The sequence below is a fragment of the Pteropus alecto genome, unplaced genomic scaffold (genome assembly GCF_000325575.1).
Source record: "Pteropus alecto unplaced genomic scaffold, ASM32557v1 scaffold177, whole genome shotgun sequence".
NCBI classification, from domain to species: Eukaryota; Metazoa; Chordata; class Mammalia; order Chiroptera; family Pteropodidae; genus Pteropus; species Pteropus alecto.
Genome location: NW_006442207.1, coordinates 9,427,445 through 9,444,570, shown reverse-complemented (window position 1 = coordinate 9,444,570; position 17,126 = coordinate 9,427,445). Strand labels below are relative to the sequence as shown.

Below are 17,126 nucleotides of genomic sequence, written 5' to 3'. Positions count from 1 at the left end.
ACAATCATATAATTATTATTATACAATCATATAATAATAATGGAAGTATGTACAAAACACAGTTGTGCCCAGAACACAGCAAAGTATCTGGCATATGACTCCACAGTCTTCATAGTTCCACTCAACCCAGTACTGACTTTCTCTCCTACTTCATGTCCTGTGGGTGTTCCTGAACCCCAGGACCTGTCCTTCCTTACGCTCCTCCATCTGCCATTCTCTTTCCCACATTAACACACTTCCATTTCTCCAGATTATAGCATCTTCTTTTTGTTTTAATTTTTTTTTTTTTTTTAGACAATGCAACCCTTGATTGACCTCACAGATTGCAAGGACCTTGTCAGCTTGTGCTCCCTTATTGTTTTATTTTTTATGCCTACAGCACATGGTCTTCCTAGGTGGTCTCCCATCCAAGTACTAACAAGGCCCGACCCTGCTTAGCTTCTGAGATCAGACGGGATCGGGCTTGTTCAGGGTGGCATGGCCATAGACTCAGATTACAGCATTTTCAAATCCTCTCCATTTAGTTCTCCCGGGAGAAGCCCTTTCCAGCAGCAACCTCAGGCATCCTCCCTTTCACCAACTCAAATACCCTTCATCATATGACTGTATTTGTCTTTTTACATATTTCTTGCTATTTGAATTATTTTGTTTCCATTGTCTGTTTCCCACTGGAATCAAAGCCCAGTGAGGACCAGGGGCATTGTGTTCCTGACCCTTTCAAATAGTAGCCACTTCATAATAGGTTTTCAATTACCATCCATGAGTCATTTAATTGATAAATGTTTTATTGAATAAATACATGAATAAATTACAATGGTGGCTCTCTGTAATTTCTTCATTTACTTATTCAACAAACATTTCTTTCTTTTCCGAAGCATGTCCTCGTGTTTCTGCAGGGGTTCAGCAACACCAGCAATGCCATTACACATTTGAGAAACATAAAAACCCACTTGTGCATTTCCTAACAATGCTAAAGGCTTATCGGACACAGGCTTTTGTGACTCTTCCATTATAAGGTGTGTACCAAAGGCAGCCTGTTCCCGAGATGCAGTTTTCAAAGCTTGAGTATTTTATGAGTCATTGGTCACCTGTATAAATATCACCACTTCGGTTCTGATAGAGAATAATGAAATGCATACTAATTAGTAGCATGGTAAACGGCAGCACCAAGGCATCAACCACTGAGTCCTAACTTTTCATTTTAAAGATACAAGTTTTTGTCACTTTCACTTTCCTAGAACCTCTTATCAAACTGCAGAAACTTCATGTAAAGACGAAGATGTTTACCTTAATAAAAGGACACAAATGAAAAAATTATTCAGCTCCTTCTGTAATTACTTAGCATGCTAAATAGTAGACTAGGGAGAAAGAATGGCTGAGAAATGTTATATTTAAGTTTATTCAAAAATTAGAGATGCTTGGGGGAGGTCTGAAAAAGGTAAACACCAATTTTACACACACACACACACACACACACTTCTACACACACATATAGACATATAGAGCTGCTGAGAGAGATAAATTCAACATATTTACATTTTCCTTTTTTTACATTAAAAAAAATAAACCTATGCCCTGAAGCAAATTAAGGGAGACAATGCCAACTTGATTGTCTTTCCTCCAAACTAGATTGTCTTTTCTCCAGTCTCCTGTGTGGCTTTCAGTAGGTAATCTTTCCTGGGTCAACTTCCTAGACATGATGCCTCCTTCAATTTGCCCGGGATGGCTTTAGTGCTCCCTTAATCTTGACTACATTGTGGAAAGGTTTCTTCCCAACTATAGGTCCCTGATCTCCCTTTTATTAGAGCATCTACTTTGGAAAACTTGCAGTTGTGAATTATTCCTCGCCCCTTTAAGATGTAAATCTTCTATAACCCAGGAATGGCTTTCTCAAGGACCTGGGAGCCATCTCTTTAAAATGTAATCATCAAGACCAATGGGACCCTTGCCTCTGGAACACAGATGGCCTAATCACATTGATAATCCCTGCACCCCCACGGTCCTCCAGTACGTTTCCACTGGCTCATTCCAGAGTTTAAAAATGTTCTTGCCTTTTGTTTTAGTTGAGTTCAATCTTGCTTAACTCCTAGTGCTGCAATTTGCATTTAATATATCACGAGTGTCATTAAAATGTTCATCATATATGAAACCCTGGACAACTCATTTGACTAAAGATGGATTAAGGCTATTTGATGTCTCAGGAATTTGGTCAGGGGTGGGAGGGTTAACCACTTTCCTTGCTCAAGCTTTTAATGAAGAAGCCTTTTTAATGAAGATAACCCACCTTATGGAGTGACTTTCTTTTGGATGATACCTTTAAAGAGATTTTAGGAAGAGGAAAAACTAAGAGTAGAAAAGGTGTGGAAAGTGGTTAGAAATATTCCCTCTGGATTCAGATTTTTAGGCTATATTTATTACACTTTTATCATATTTTCTTATTTGTAAAATAAGGATAAATATAGCATATTTCCCATAAGTCTATTCGATAAAACATCATATATATCAAGTGTTTAGAACAGATGCTGGTAAGGGTTTCATCAATGTTAATTACCACCACTACCATCACCATTATTACTACTGGGTCTGTCACTAAACAGCAGAATGACTTTAAGCCGGTAATTTCCCACTTATGGCATCAATTTCCTATCTGTAAAATGACTAGTTGGACCAGATAGGCCCAAAGACCTATGTTTAAATTTCTCTTTGCAGTCTAATGAAAAGGTCACTAATACACTTAACCAAGAGGACATCTATTGGACTAATGGCTCAGTGCCCTTTAGTGACATCTGTGACATCCAGAAATAAGATAGAGGAAAGAGAACAACAGATAGAAAAGATATGAGAGCCAGAGAAGTAGGGCCATTTCAGAGCATGGGCTCTGGGTCAAGGTGGGTTGTGGAAGCCCAGCTCCACCACTTATTAGCTGGGTCAAGTTATTTAACTCTCTGAAAAAAAAAAAATGAGGGCAATAATATCACCCATTCTACATTAGGCTTGTTAGGAGGATTCATTGCATCCCAGAGCATAGAAAGGAGATGGAGAAAGGAAGAGAAGCAAAAGATCTCCCTTCTAGCCACCTGGCTGGGAGGCTGCCTCATCTAGGGGACCCTGTGAAGAAAACCACAGTCCTGGTTTACTTCCATTTACTATTTGGGCTTATCAAGCCTCTCGGGGGGCGGGGGCGGGGGGGGGAGGAAACACTATGAAATCTAACACCTAGCCATGAGAGAAATATCATCCTCGGACGTGTTCAAAGTTGCTTACAAATGACTTTCTGAATTTGAAGGTCAAGTTGGTAAGATGAGAAATGAAAAACAACTTGCAGCAAAATCAATTAATTCTAGAACTGGGGCAATTGATATTATCTGGACCATCAGTTAGTGTCTGCTTGCCTGTCTCTCTCTCCTTCTCCCCTTCTCTCTCTCTCTCTCATTCTCTCTCTCTCTCTCTCCATCTCATTCTCCCTCCCTCCCTTTACCCTTCCTGTTTGTAATCTCTCTCTGCACAGCATTTATTTTTCCTATCGCCTTTTAAATTGTTTTTTAAATTTTAATTTTCCAGGATGCATACGTAGTACTTCCATATTAACATTAAAGTTTACATTTTTATCATCCACAGATAACACTTAGTGCATCCATCTGAATATCTTTCTATGCAGAAATAATTTCCCCAAATGAGGTCAATTTGTATAAACTGTTTTATCAACCAATAATTCTACCTTTCCATTTCATTAAATTTTCATTCCGTGTAATACTCTGACCATATTTAACTTCCCTAATTGATTACAAAATTGTTCTGTACAGTCATTTGTTCAAACCAACATCCAGTCTATGACGACGCATGGCATCTGCTTGTTATAACTCTTCCACAGTTTTTAATCCGGCAGAATTTTTTTTTTTACGATACACATTTGTGGAAGATTTTCAGAGTCTTTAGACATTGGTAGATTCCTCTTAGTGATCAAGACTTTTAAAGCTGAACTTATAAAGCCTCAATATTAACCATTTTCTTTGTAATGGGTTTTAGCTATTCAAACAGTACCGAAAAACCAAATGGGATGGAAGAGGCTTACACATGATGAAGGTCACTCTACCTAAGGTGAGTGAATGGTCGCTCTACGTGTACCAGAGCTACTTTGAGGAAACAAAATAATAAAGCCTTTGCAGTCTTGCGACCACTATTTTGCTGGCAAACCGCATCCTCCCCCGAAAAGAGCAGACCTGATTGTGCTCATTCTCTACTACAGCCCTGTGCTCTGGTAAGACGCCATGAGCCAGGATGGCCTCTGGCACCGTGGTCCCGAACAACCTCCCCCGAGCAGGAGGACAGCCGTGGGCCAGCGAGGACGAAGCACTCACCGTACACCGCGATGGTCTTGGTGTCTTGCAGGATGGCGTTCCCAGCTGAGACCTGCACTGTAATGGTGTTCATCCCTTCAGATGTAAACTTGAACGATATGCTTCCCTCCAAGGTGATCAAAGGCTAAAATACATGAGGGCACAGTGTGAGGGAAAAGCTCTTCACTTACAGACAAGACAGTGCTAGCTCGAAGCCACCAATGAGCTACTTGAATCAGCGGAGGCCTTTCCTGGTGAACCCCAGTGCAACTGACTCCATCTATATTGCCCCATCATCTCAAGTCCAGGCCAAAAAGGGGCTATCAGAGTCATGACCCCAAGTGACTCTGCCTATTCCTTATGAATTTGACACTTCTCTTCCTGTACCATGCTGATTGAGGGCTGGGAAGATTGATATATCTTCCTTCCTGGTGGGATATATGTCTGTCTTTATGGATCACCAACTCATATCAAGCAGATTCTTTAATTCAAGGAAACATCCAAATCAGGCCCAAACAGAGGGCTCACCTGAATCCAGATTTAAGCAATAGCTACCAGAAATCTACAAGCTGTCAGTTGTTTATCTCCGGGGTGTACTATTTATTATAAATTACAATGAAGCACAGCAACCATGGACACCAGAACCACACTAGCTGGACAAGAGTGGCCTGGTGTGGCTTGGCTTCCTCAGAGAAGCCTTATCAGCAATTTCTTGGAAGCAGCTGCTATGGAAACAAGTACTAATTGGATAGCGGTTTGAGGACTCAAAAAAAAAAATTTTTTTTTTTGGAGTAGTGCCTGTAATATAATCAGATGCTGGGGGCCTGGAGGAAAAGATTATTAGCCTCCTGACCTCCCTCGACTCACTCCCCTCAATCATTTCTTTCTTGTCTTTTCTTAATTAATTTTAAAATCAAAATTCATTTAGCTCCCCGTATGGCAGAGGGAAGACTAAAGCCAGCATAAGAAGTCTACTCGACGCGGTCTGTTGAGAATTTGCTTTTCTGCTAAAAGGTAAATAATAGGAGACACAGAAGGAAGTTGCTTCGTACTTTCACCTTCCAGTATGAGCTTTCAGGTAAATAACACAGATTTCTGCTCTTCCATGGTGAGTAGTAGGGCCAATTTCCGCTGAACTTACATGCGTAGTTTCAGAAGTAAGAAAAGGGGGCTGTAGCTTTTGCCCGATTGGCATCCACCTGCCCCTACTCCTTTTGGGGACCATTCCTCCCCTCTGTTTTTTTTGGTCTGTGTGGTGCTATGGAGGCTGATTTTAACACTTCTCTTTCCACACCCCCGCACTGTGATTGAGGCCTGGCCAATTATACTCCATTCCAGGACTTTCGTTAGAACTTTTGGGAGAGTTTATTTTCTCGGCTAAGTGGTGAGGGTACAAAGCCCGGGCTGCTGCTAAGGGTCACTGTAAAGGACAGTTCAGCTGGAGAAGAACACTAACACAGAGGAAGGCAGATGCAAGTGGTGAGGGAGAAACAGAGACAGAGAAACAGAGAGAGACAGAGAGACCGAGAGAAGAACACACTGAGGAGATTGCTGGTGCACTGAGAGCCTGCTGGGCCCGAAACTAGGACATCGCCGAGACTCCTGAGTTGCACACATCATGTCATTCATTCCTTCTTTGCTTCAGCCCATTTGAGCTGAGCTGCCACCCGGCCCCACGCAGAAGGCCGACCCACCTCCGTGTTGTTTCCGTACCACCACACGTAAGTGAGGGTGCCCACTTGGCTGGGCCACAGCACTGCGGTCGCGTTGACCTCTTTGTTCTTTGTGGTGACAAAGGGAAGAGACAGGTGTACGTGCTCCAAGGGACCTGAGGCACAAGAGAAAGGAGAGGCATGGAGAGGGAAGAGCTTTTTCTCTTCTGCCTTCCTTGCTCTGAAGAGAAGACATATTCATTCTGGAAGCCTCTGAAACACCTCAGTCACACCTCCTGAGGGAAGTGCTCAGGCATTTTCTCTCCTTTGGAGTAAAGGATACATTGGGAATAATTACGTCTCAACATTTTCCATTTACTGACTTTCTTCCAGACCTAAAAACTGAGTTATTTATGTACAAAAGTTTAAAAATGTACAAGTAATTTATGAAGTCCTTAAATGAACAGGTATAATATGAGATTTCACAGGGAGATGGAAAGTCTTTCTGAGAGGTTATATCCTTGGTGGTAAATACCAAGATTGTGAAAATCTCACAGATTTTTAGGGGAGCGTGGAGTTGTTGAACAAAGACACAAACCACTTTACTATTTACTGGTGTTTAAAGGTCTGTGTGAGTGTGTATAAATGTGTGTGTTGGTGAGTGAGAGTGTGCGTGTGTATCTGCACGCTGAGTGTCTGTAAAGCTGCCTGGTTAGGTAAGCATGGAACAAACTGTGTTTGCTTTTAAGCTTGTCCAGGACGAAGGTATCATGAGTAGATAGAGACAGCTCTGTGGTTCTCAGGTTCTCAGGATGTCCTCAAATGAAAAATTAGATGATTTTACCTATGGAGGCCATTAGACCAGGAGGCTTAATCAGATGAACAAACGCACAAAGATATGAATACCCTCTCCATAGAGAACCATGAGGATCTTTCCTATGACCCTGCATCTCCTCTTGGAGTTACTGTTCCCAGGAAGCAAATGCAGTTTCCTCTGGGGTAAACATGACAAAAATCTGTCGTCTCTCCCATTATTCCATGAGGTGGAGAAGAAAGTGGTATCTTGGGCCTTTCCACCTGGTTTAATCATTGCCTCTTCCTCTGTTTGATATTTAAATGCATTTCCTACAGCGTTGTCTTTGGCCTTTTTCTCTCTCCATATCCTCTTCTACGGAGTGATAGCATCTACACCCTGACCTTCAACTATAAGCAACATGCTTAGGGCTCTAAAACCTCTTTCTTGACCCCAGACTCGATTAGCGGCCAAATAGTCCTAAGAAACCCATTATTCCATGCCTCCCCACATTCCGTATTCTTTATATCTTAATGAATAAAATGAAAGTTTATCTAGGAGACTATCCCAGAAGCAGAAAGTCAATCTTGATTCCTTATTTCTTGCCCCCTGCATCCATTTAGGAAACCATTGATTTGGTCTCATAAATATCTCTCAGAGCGCTTCTTACCCTCCCCAGTCCTGCTCTGGTTCATACACTAAGCATTCCTCTCACTTGGACCATTACAGCGGCCTGATCAATTTTACTGCTTCTAACCTATCCTTAAACTGAACCGACTTGCTATTTTATGTGTCCAATGCCTGCCTCCCTCATTAATATATACGTTGTGCCGAGGATCAGCTGTTCCCAGCACCTAGAATGTACAACATATGCTTCAGGGTGACAGGAGAGCAAGTGTACAGACCTTGAGGAGGAAGTGGCTCTCCGTGTTTGAGGAATAGCAAGAAAGCCCAAACGCTGCAGTGGAGAGATGGAGGGAAAGACTGTAAACAAATGAGATCTAAGAGGTATTCAGGGCACACATAGCATGTCAGAGTTGCAGGCCCTGAAATTTATGTATGTGTGCTTCTGTAAGTTTATTCTTGCGTGTATATACATTATACATCCACACACTGTATGGCAGAGTCTTTGTACCTTCTCACTCTCCTAATTATTGTGAGAGTGATTTTTCTAGAAAGCTAAGTTGATGATGCTACTCTGTTGCTGAGAATTAAAATCCTCATTATTTATTTATAATAACAATGATAGTTAAGACATATTGATCTAAAATTTGGGAGAAAGATAACACAGGCTGCAAACATCTAAAGGGTAAGAGTCCTTAATATGCACTTTATATATATAAGGCTAGCAGAGTTTCTGAGACACAGCGCACACTCAAACATTGGCTGGGTAACAAATGATATAATTTCCTGTTTCTGCTTTTGTCCATGCTTCTCTCTCTCTTCATAGGATTAGAAGCTTCATGACTAGCATACAGAATGGAACTGATTTTCTGGCTTATAATCCATATAAGAAGTAGTTGATCATAAGTCAGAATGGTTCGATGAGATACTAAAAGGGCAAAATTTACTGAGTGATGACAATGTGCCACATATTCTCCTAACGACTTTTTATTTTCATTTAATCCTCACATCGACCTTATGAAGCAGGTGCTCCTATCACCCCCAACTAGAGATGAGCAAACAGAGAAAGGTGACCTTCCTCAATTCCAGGATGTGAATCAAAGCAGCTGGATTTCAGAGCCCATACTCTGGACATCTGAAAATGCTCGATAAGACCTTTCCCATTTTAACAAAAGAGCTATTAAAGTCACTACTTACAGATCACTTAAATGTGTTCCGGGCATTGGGAAATACACTTTACCCTGCTATGATTTATTGCATGGCTCATGCTATTCCCCTCTCGTACAGTCTGCTCTGGCAAGCCAGGCCCTGTCCCACCCCGAGGTCGTGGCTTATACACCTTTCTTATGGTACCTGTCAGTCTTCAATTCTCAGTTCCAGGGTCCCCTGCTCTGTGACACTCCTACTGACTCCCCTGATCTGAGTTAACCAAATCAGTTCAAATGTAAGAACTAGATAAGTCCTGCTAGTTCAATTCTAGAAGGGTCCATTTTCTTGGTCTCCTCTCTCACATATGAACACTTAACAATTTTTTTTTAAAGTCAGAACATCAAGGATGATGCCTGTGTGTCCGGTTGACAAAAAAATGAATCTTCTTTCTGAAATATGGTGAAATATGGTCATTCGTTCATTTTGATAGTTTTGTTGGGTGCTACTATGTGTCAGGCATTATTCTGGGTGCTGGGGACACCTGACACTAGGTGGAGCTCTCATATTATTGAGGGGGGCAGGCATGGAACACGTGAAGTAGGGGAAGGTGAGAGAGGATCGTTTTTGATAGAAGGGTCAAGGAAAAGTCTCTCAGAAGGACAGATGACATTTGAGCAATGACCTGAATAAAGTAAAGGACTGCACTAAGAATTTATGTGTGATGCTTCAGAGTGAGGGTAGATCAAGTGCACAGACCTTGAGTAGAAGGTGTGCTTGCCATGTTTGAGGAACAGTTAAGAAAGCCCAAAGTGGAGAGATGGAAAATGTGGACACCAGTGATATCCAAGAGGTATCTAGCACACATAGCGCATCGGCCTTATAGGCTCTCAAGTTTGCATATGAATTCATTCTTGTATATTTATATATTACACACTCATACAAATGAGTGGTATTTATCTTTCAGATTCCCACATCCTCTTTTATTCATTTTCTTTTTATGTGTTTAATATGCCTAGTTCCTGCTGCCCAAAAGCCTGTCCATTGAATATTCTTTTCTATACAGAGGATACAGTTTACCCTAACAGAGCTGCAGAAGTAAACCGCTAGCTCCTGGAGGCCCCCAGCCGGCTGGCTGCATTAAGTCCAGAGCTAAACAAGCCGGCAAATGCAGCATCAGACAGGTGCCTGTGATGCACAAAAAGGACGGCAGGTGGCACTGCATCACTCCATATGAATTCCTGGCAAGGTGGATGAAGGAATTGCAGAATTACTTGTGTAAATCGGGTTTCCCTTCTCTTGTTTAGCTTTCCTGTGCTGCAGGAAACAGCTGATGTCTGTGAGACCGAACATCGTGTGTATGTGCACGTTAAGAGTGTGTGTGTGTGTGTGTGTGTGTGTGTGTGTGTGTGTGTACACATGTGCATACATGAAATAATGGTTCTGGCTTGCCTTTAGAATTCGTTTTGGAGACCTCTGACCACCAAATAAAATATCATGTATTCATTATACTGCTGCTTGTCAAAGATGCTTAAAAATCCACTAGAAGAAATAAAAACAATTCAAAGTAGAAAGATGAGATCATAAAACAGAGTTCCTTAAACTTCAATGTCCACAAGGACCATTCTAACCTGTTCAAAGCAGATTATGACACCACATTACCAGCAGTTCTAATTCAGTAGGTCTGTGATAGGGCCCAGGACACTATACTTTTGTCATGTAATTTTGGGACAGGTGATTCATGAAACCACACTTTACGAAACTGAAGTCTGATATTTACTAGACAATATAATGATCATGTGAAAAGTTGCAAAGCTATACGAGTTCTCAAGAAACTGATCACTTGACTGCAAAATGGGAATAGAAAGTCATCTGCAAATGGTACCTTCGTAAGGAGGTAGTTGAAGAGAGAGATTTGGAAAGGACTAGATGATTGACTTCATTTATTTTTTTTTTTACCTCCCATTCTGAAATTTACACAGTTTTCAGTAATTTTTTTTTCTGTAAGCCTAGATTAGATAGGGCAGCTTTCCAAGCAGAAATCTGCATGTCCTCTAAATCATCTGCCCAATCCAAGGCGACACTGGCTGTACCACGTGTCTCCTTCGTTTGCAAACAATCAGAGCAGAGTGAATACTTACCCCAAGGATTTTCCAACTGTCAGGCTACAACACATATCAGCCAGCTGCCCAGCGAGAGCTGCCAGCTCGCTCCTGGACACGTTACAGGTGACAGCAGGAAATCTCCATTTGTTTCTAATGACCTTTGCAAACCTGTATTAAAAAACCTCTAATTTGGAATCAAATCACCTTTCTGAACTAGAGAGTGGAGGGAGTGTGTTCAAGACAGGCAATGTGGGAGATGCTCAGGCAGTGGGGAGGGGCGTTGAGTGTGAGGGGTGGAGGGCAGGCTTGGCCAGCTGAGGTAAGAGTTGCTGCTCAGAACTCACTACCTACAAGTGTACAGGCTACTTTGTGATGAAGGAAAATCAAGCTTTCCTAGTTGACTGGACACAGCATAGTATGCTCGATAGAATCTTAGAGAAACAAAATGTGCATTCCTCACATGATAAAGAAAAAACAAAAATCTAGGCTCAGAGAAAAGGAGTGACTTGGGCATGAGCTGAGGAAAGCACCTGGACCTCACAACCCCCACGCAGTCCAGGGCCTATTTTTTTTTCTAAAATCCCATCCACCTGTCCGTCCCCATCCTAGCACTACAGTACCAAAAATTACCATGATACCCTTCAAGTTTGAGATTTGGGGAAGTGTGAAACAATTACAACCTTGCTCTGACTTCCTGTTAGTGTAAGCGGAATAGTGTCAAAGTCACAGGGCTTCTCCAGTCCTTGTTTCCTCCATCTGGAAGAATGGGCCAGTGTTGCCAGTTATGGTAGAGATGTCAGGTAAGAAAAGGAGCTGGTGTGTGTAATCATTGCATGACGGGTCTTTTGGGAGAGAGATGCTAAGCCAACATGTCAAAACCTGCTGAAATCACTCATGACATGGATTTTAGATGTACACGAGTTAAGGAAAGTTTTAAACTCTCTCTAGTTAGCACAAAAGAGTTAATTCTTGTATGCAAGGCAAGGCTTAGGGGTTCCATTATATAAGACATGCTTATCCAACCACTTAACCCAAGATGAGTCTAGCAAAATTAAAACAGAACACAAAACCTTCCACTAAGGTTAAGGTCAAATCGTTCAGCCATCAACTAGGCTAAAAAGATGGAAAAAATATATATATTGCAAGTGAATAAAGAAGCTCATTTCTTTTAGAAGCTGTGGCTTCTGCAACTTTTCATCTCGAGCAGAGGTGAGCTCTATGCTGTTTTTCTTCCCAGGATTTATTAAACCAGGGAGAGGAAACCCACAGGGATATGATCATTTTTAGAGGTGAGAAAGAATCCACAGGGCAACCAGGAGGATGAGCTCTATGAGAGACCCTGAAAAACTGAGATGAAAAGCTGCTGCTGAATTTTAAATCAGTATTTACCCATGGTTAGAGTATGGCAGATGTTTCATGCATACATGGGGTATAGAATAAAATTACTTTAATTCTCAAGGAGGGCAGCTCTCTAACAAAATCCCCCTTACAGAACAAGCTGTGGAAAATGACAGGCTGCTAGATAGGCAGTCATCTTCAGCAAACGTATTGTCATTTGTGTTGCAAGTTATTTTTACTATTAATAACCAATACTTGTGATGTATTTTTGACAGTTTTATGATTGTTTCTACAATACTATCAGTTGAGATTATTAGTAAGATGCATCTTCAGAGAAGTCTATATAGGACAGCTTGAGGGTGGCAGGCAGCGGGAAGGAAGGGTGCCTATGAAATGTGTCTTGAACCTATGCAGTTGTGTAGCAAACACACTGCTTCTAACTTAAATGTTCGTGTTCCTTCAGGATGATCTATAAAGTGGAGGTGGATATAGACTACTGGAGACTTGGTTTTTCTAACTCAAAGCCACTGTCGGCACCTACAATAACCTTAGTAATCAAGAGCTGGGACGTGAGATAGGTAGACCTCAGTCTGAGACCTGGCTCCACCAGGTAGTAGATGTGCAACTTCAAACAGGTTCTTCAAGCTCTCGGAGCCTCACTATTCTCTGAAAGTGGAATATCTAATAGTGCCTACTTTATAGGGTTTTTCAGAGGAGTCAAATCATACACATAAAGAGTTTGCTTAGCACAAAGGCTTGCACACAGTAGGAATTAAAGAAACAAACACTTTAGCTAAAAAGAGGGAGGTGGAACTGGCAAACTGGGGATCTTGTAAAATTTTGTTTAAACTCAGAGAAGATAGGGTGTTTTGTCAAACTGCCTCTGTCACAAGGAGGCAGATAAAGATCAAGAATTGCTGATACAGCAGGATTCTTCATGAGTTAAATGAGATAAAGATCAAGATCAAGAATTGCTCTTGATAAAGAGATAAAGATCAAGAATTGCTGATACAGCAGGATTCTTCATGAGTTAAACGATGTCCTGGGGATCCCTAAATAGTGGTGGCCTCCCATCGGACCACAGAAGCTGAAAAAAGATTCTCGTTAGTATGTTCTGTGCTCAATTTGGTCCAATGGGCAAGGGGCAGGTGAGAGGCATGGGATACTGCTCAGCCACAACACTCTTGGTCTAGAACTTGACATTAATTTGAATAAGGCCACTCATATAAAGGTGTTACATTGTTTTAAAATAAATCACTTCTCTAGCAACCTCAGCTAGTCCTGTGCCTAATTAGAAAGACACACACACCTACCATAAGAGGCGTTCATGGTGCCGTTTTTACTAAACATAACTTAGGAGTTATCATAACACACCTCTAGATTCCTCAGTGGGGGAAAAGCTTGAACACTTCTTGGAACTGTGCAACTTCCTTAACATGGTTCACACGCTTTCCCTCTATATCGCCTTCTCTCTGACAACAAATCATTCCCATATAAAGCCTAGGAAACACACTAGATTAAAAAAAAAGAAAGCAAAGATCTAAAAGAATATTAATAGTGAGACATAATATGGGAGAATGATAGGATTGGGAGAAATTGCTTTACTTGTGCTAATTCTCAGTACATTAGATTGGCCCGCACAAGTGGCTTTTTTCTGAACATTTCTGAGCAAATAAGTAAATAAATAAAATCCATCAGAAAGTGACACATTCATATTCAGTCAAATAGCTCAGAAAGTTGCTCAGACCTAGCCCCCAGACACAGGTGTTTTATCCTGGGCATCTGGAAGAGGCATAGTAAGGGCAATGAGAATAATTTGAAGAAAACCAGAATCCAGGATTATTCGAGTTTTACCCCCTGATTTCTTCCTTCCTCCCCACTTGGCTCTCTTTTTCTTCTTTCCCCTTCTGCTAAATAGTAACATTCTTCCCGATATAAAATTTTGGATTACATTTTAAAAGGACACAATATTTAAATCACGTCATAAATCAACAGCAGTAATAACATACAAGTTACATGTAAGTACAGGACGGCGTTGTCAGACCCAAGACTGTTGTCCACCTGCACGGTCACTCGGAAAATGCCCACATTGTGATAGACGTGTTTGATCCCATCTTCCATGGAGCTGAGGTTGACATAAGACACTGCGATGCCATCACCGAAGTCCACTTGAATGAATGTCCTCTGAACGTCACCCTGAAAAACAGCCCAACATCAGAGGAAAGGGAATCTATGCTTGGCTGCTTCTATGTTAGGGGCTAGGGCATGTCCTGGTGTCTGGCTCAGGGAAAGTAGCAGCCCTGGCTCACTGCTGCAGCTGGGACAATCTGTCTATGTTTGACTGAATCTCTGTGACATTCCTTGGCAGACAGGCATTTACTAAGATGGATGTTCTCCAAATCTGAAGGGTACCAACTACTCAAAGTTTCCAGGTTTGGAAAATTAAGTGTTTGATTATCAGCTCCAATTTTATATTCAGTTCTTCTGAAGACTTTGTTTATAGTCTTATCCACGTGAAAAAAAAATGTGCACACACAGTTTTACAGATTTCACCTATGTGACATGGTTACAGGCCACTTCCCATGTGTTCAGGACCCCTGAGTCTCTTTCTTTATTTCTGGTTCCCTAACCATGCTGGAGGAAGGACAAGAGACACCTTGCCTTACACCTGATATGACACTAGACTCAACCCTATTATCATCTAAGAGAATGATGGTTAATTCCTTTACACGTCAGCATTTTTTACTATCAAAATGATCTAATTTTATTCTTCGTAGTATTGTAATCTGGAGAGAGAAGCAGGCAATGTTCATCCATCTTACAGATGAGGAAGCTACAGTCAGGGATGGTTTAATCATTCGCTCAAGGTTAACAAAGCTAGTTAGCAGTAGCCCTGGAATTCGATTCCATCTCTCTGGGTTGCGTTTCATTCATTGTACGCGGGTAAAGCATTGATGGCTCCTCCAGGATTGAATCCTAGTGTGCCTTTCACAAGTTAGATAATTTCATGCATGCCATTCAGCCTCCTTTGGTCTCAGTTACGTAAACTATGAAGTGGGCTCAATACCTTCCTCTCTTTTTTTAAATTTAATTTTATTATTAGTTTTAAGTATACAATACATTGGTTAGAAATTTATGTAGTTTATAAAACGATCTACCTGATTGCTCTTTCTCTCCTCTATCTCTTACATTAATGCTAGCCATTACACTAATGCTAACTGCATTCCCTATGCTGTATCTTCCTGCCTTAATACACGGTTGTTATAAAAGACATGTGAGTAATTTGTAATCTGTAAAATTCTATACCAAAACAAAGGACTGTAAAAGCAGTGCAACTGTGGAAGGCCTGCAATACCCCTTTCCGAGTTTGATTAGAATCACGGGATTCCAAATTTCCCACAGATAGGAATGAGGAGATAAAGTCTGATTTATAAAATCCAAGACCTGTAAAAAAAAAAAAAAAAGAAGTTTTCGGAATAACAGTTAAGACTCTTAAGGAACAGTTTCTCAGACCCAACTGACAAAAACTAGCTTCCCTCACACACAGTCTCTACATTTTTTATTTGTTTTGTTAGCTTTTCCATTTTCGGGGAGTGGGGAGCAACTTCGAAGTAGAAATGTATTTTCGATTAAGTAAGGTTCATATGGTATCATATTTTTTGAAAAGGCCAAGTTTAAAATGCTGACATTTAAAAGATTAATTCACATAGAAAAGAAAGGCAGTTCAAATCCTATGAATCTATATGACTTATTCTGCTGATCTATGCCCAGTCAAGCATTGTGTGGGGGGCACATGGCAGCTCTCAGTAAGGACGTGGGCAAAAATTCTCCCCAAGGGTGGGAAAAAGAAACTCCATTCAAAACTATAAAACAAATATCCACAAGCCTAGAGACTGTGCACTTACTTGAATTCCCTTCACTAATAAATATAAATGTCAACCATTCTTGCTGATTTGGCCTTCATTTGGACAACCAACTTGAACTGATCAATTTCTCATTCCGTTTCTGGTCAGTTTCAGCTCCCATGTTTTCTGGATTTTCAACAGAGTTGCTGCCAATCAATCCTAGGTTTGGGCATGGAGGAAGAGCCCACTTTTTAATCTATTCATATGATTTGGGACGAGTGTCTCAGGGAAATATCAGGAGTACATAACATTAACTGCAGAATAAAACATGCAATGTAGTTTGAGAGAGAGGGACAGAGAGGTTTAGGGTTTTTTTTTGTGGGGACAGAGTAGATATCAGGTAGGGGTCACCATTTGCAAGAGGACAGAGGGTTAGACCTCTGTCATGCTGATCTTTTTGCCTGATAGCATTCCTAATTTTCTTTTTATTTTATTTATTTTTCATTTTTAAATTAAAAATTATTGTGGTGACATTAACAAAATCAAATAAGTTGCAAGTGTATCATTCAACATAATTTGCATATATAAGACATTGTATGTTCAATCTAATTTTCCACTCATGAGGAACTAAGTCTATAACAGGTGAAAGGAGAAAACTATACAGTGTCTGGACTCTTCATTAGTAGAGATGCCATTATAGAGTAATCAGGCTTTTAGAGTGTTAGGTCAGGTAGCTTACTGCACACCTGAGAGCCCTGGTGGGCAAAGGCATGGAATGCCACAATCACATGTGAGGTGCCCAGGGCCTTCTGATGTGGGTGCAGGTCTCTGGGCTTGGTGCTCTGCACCAGGAGACAAGAGCATCAAGGTTCCAAGTCTGACAGCTAAAGGCAGCAGATTTCATCCCTGCTGCTGTAGCTTTGCCCACTCAAGTGGAACAAAGTGGGTCCTAGGCCTTTGCCTTCAGGGGTTCTCAGGCAATCGGCAAGCCTAATATCCCTGTAACTTCATCACATTGGGATTGAACTTTCATCAGCCTCTGACTTCCCTGGGCTGTAATTAATGTCTGAGGCAGAGATGCTAACTCCTTTCAGAATATAAGGAATGGGACAAAGGAAAGAGACCTGAAGTCACTATTTGATTAGGTATGCTTGCCTGACTTTAAATAGCTTTCTCTCTTGTCATTCAACCAACCAACCAATGAACCAACCAACCAACCAACCAACCAACCAACCAACCAACCAGCAGATAGTTCTTGAGTATCTATCTTGTTTCAGGCACTAAAT

The 17,126-nt window shown here is 41.1% G+C and overlaps 1 protein-coding gene and 1 pseudogene across 6 annotated transcripts in view; both read right to left on the bottom strand.

Moving 5' to 3' along the window:
- The window catches only part of SORCS1 (sortilin related VPS10 domain containing receptor 1), a 461,149-nt gene that overhangs the window by 31,524 nt on the left and 412,499 nt on the right, over nt 1–17,126 (bottom strand). For all 6 annotated transcript variants that reach the window (XM_006920877.1, XM_006920876.1, XM_006920874.1 and 3 more), the window contains exons 19-21: nt 14,005–14,191; nt 6,032–6,165; nt 4,359–4,482 (exon numbers count right to left, since the gene is read on the bottom strand). In XM_006920877.1, the coding sequence (XP_006920939.1) occupies nt 4,359–4,482; nt 6,032–6,165; nt 14,005–14,191 (445 nt within the window). The remainder of the gene's footprint in view (nt 1–4,358; nt 4,483–6,031; nt 6,166–14,004; nt 14,192–17,126) is intronic.
- On the bottom strand, nt 371–489 carry LOC112470207 (annotated as a pseudogene).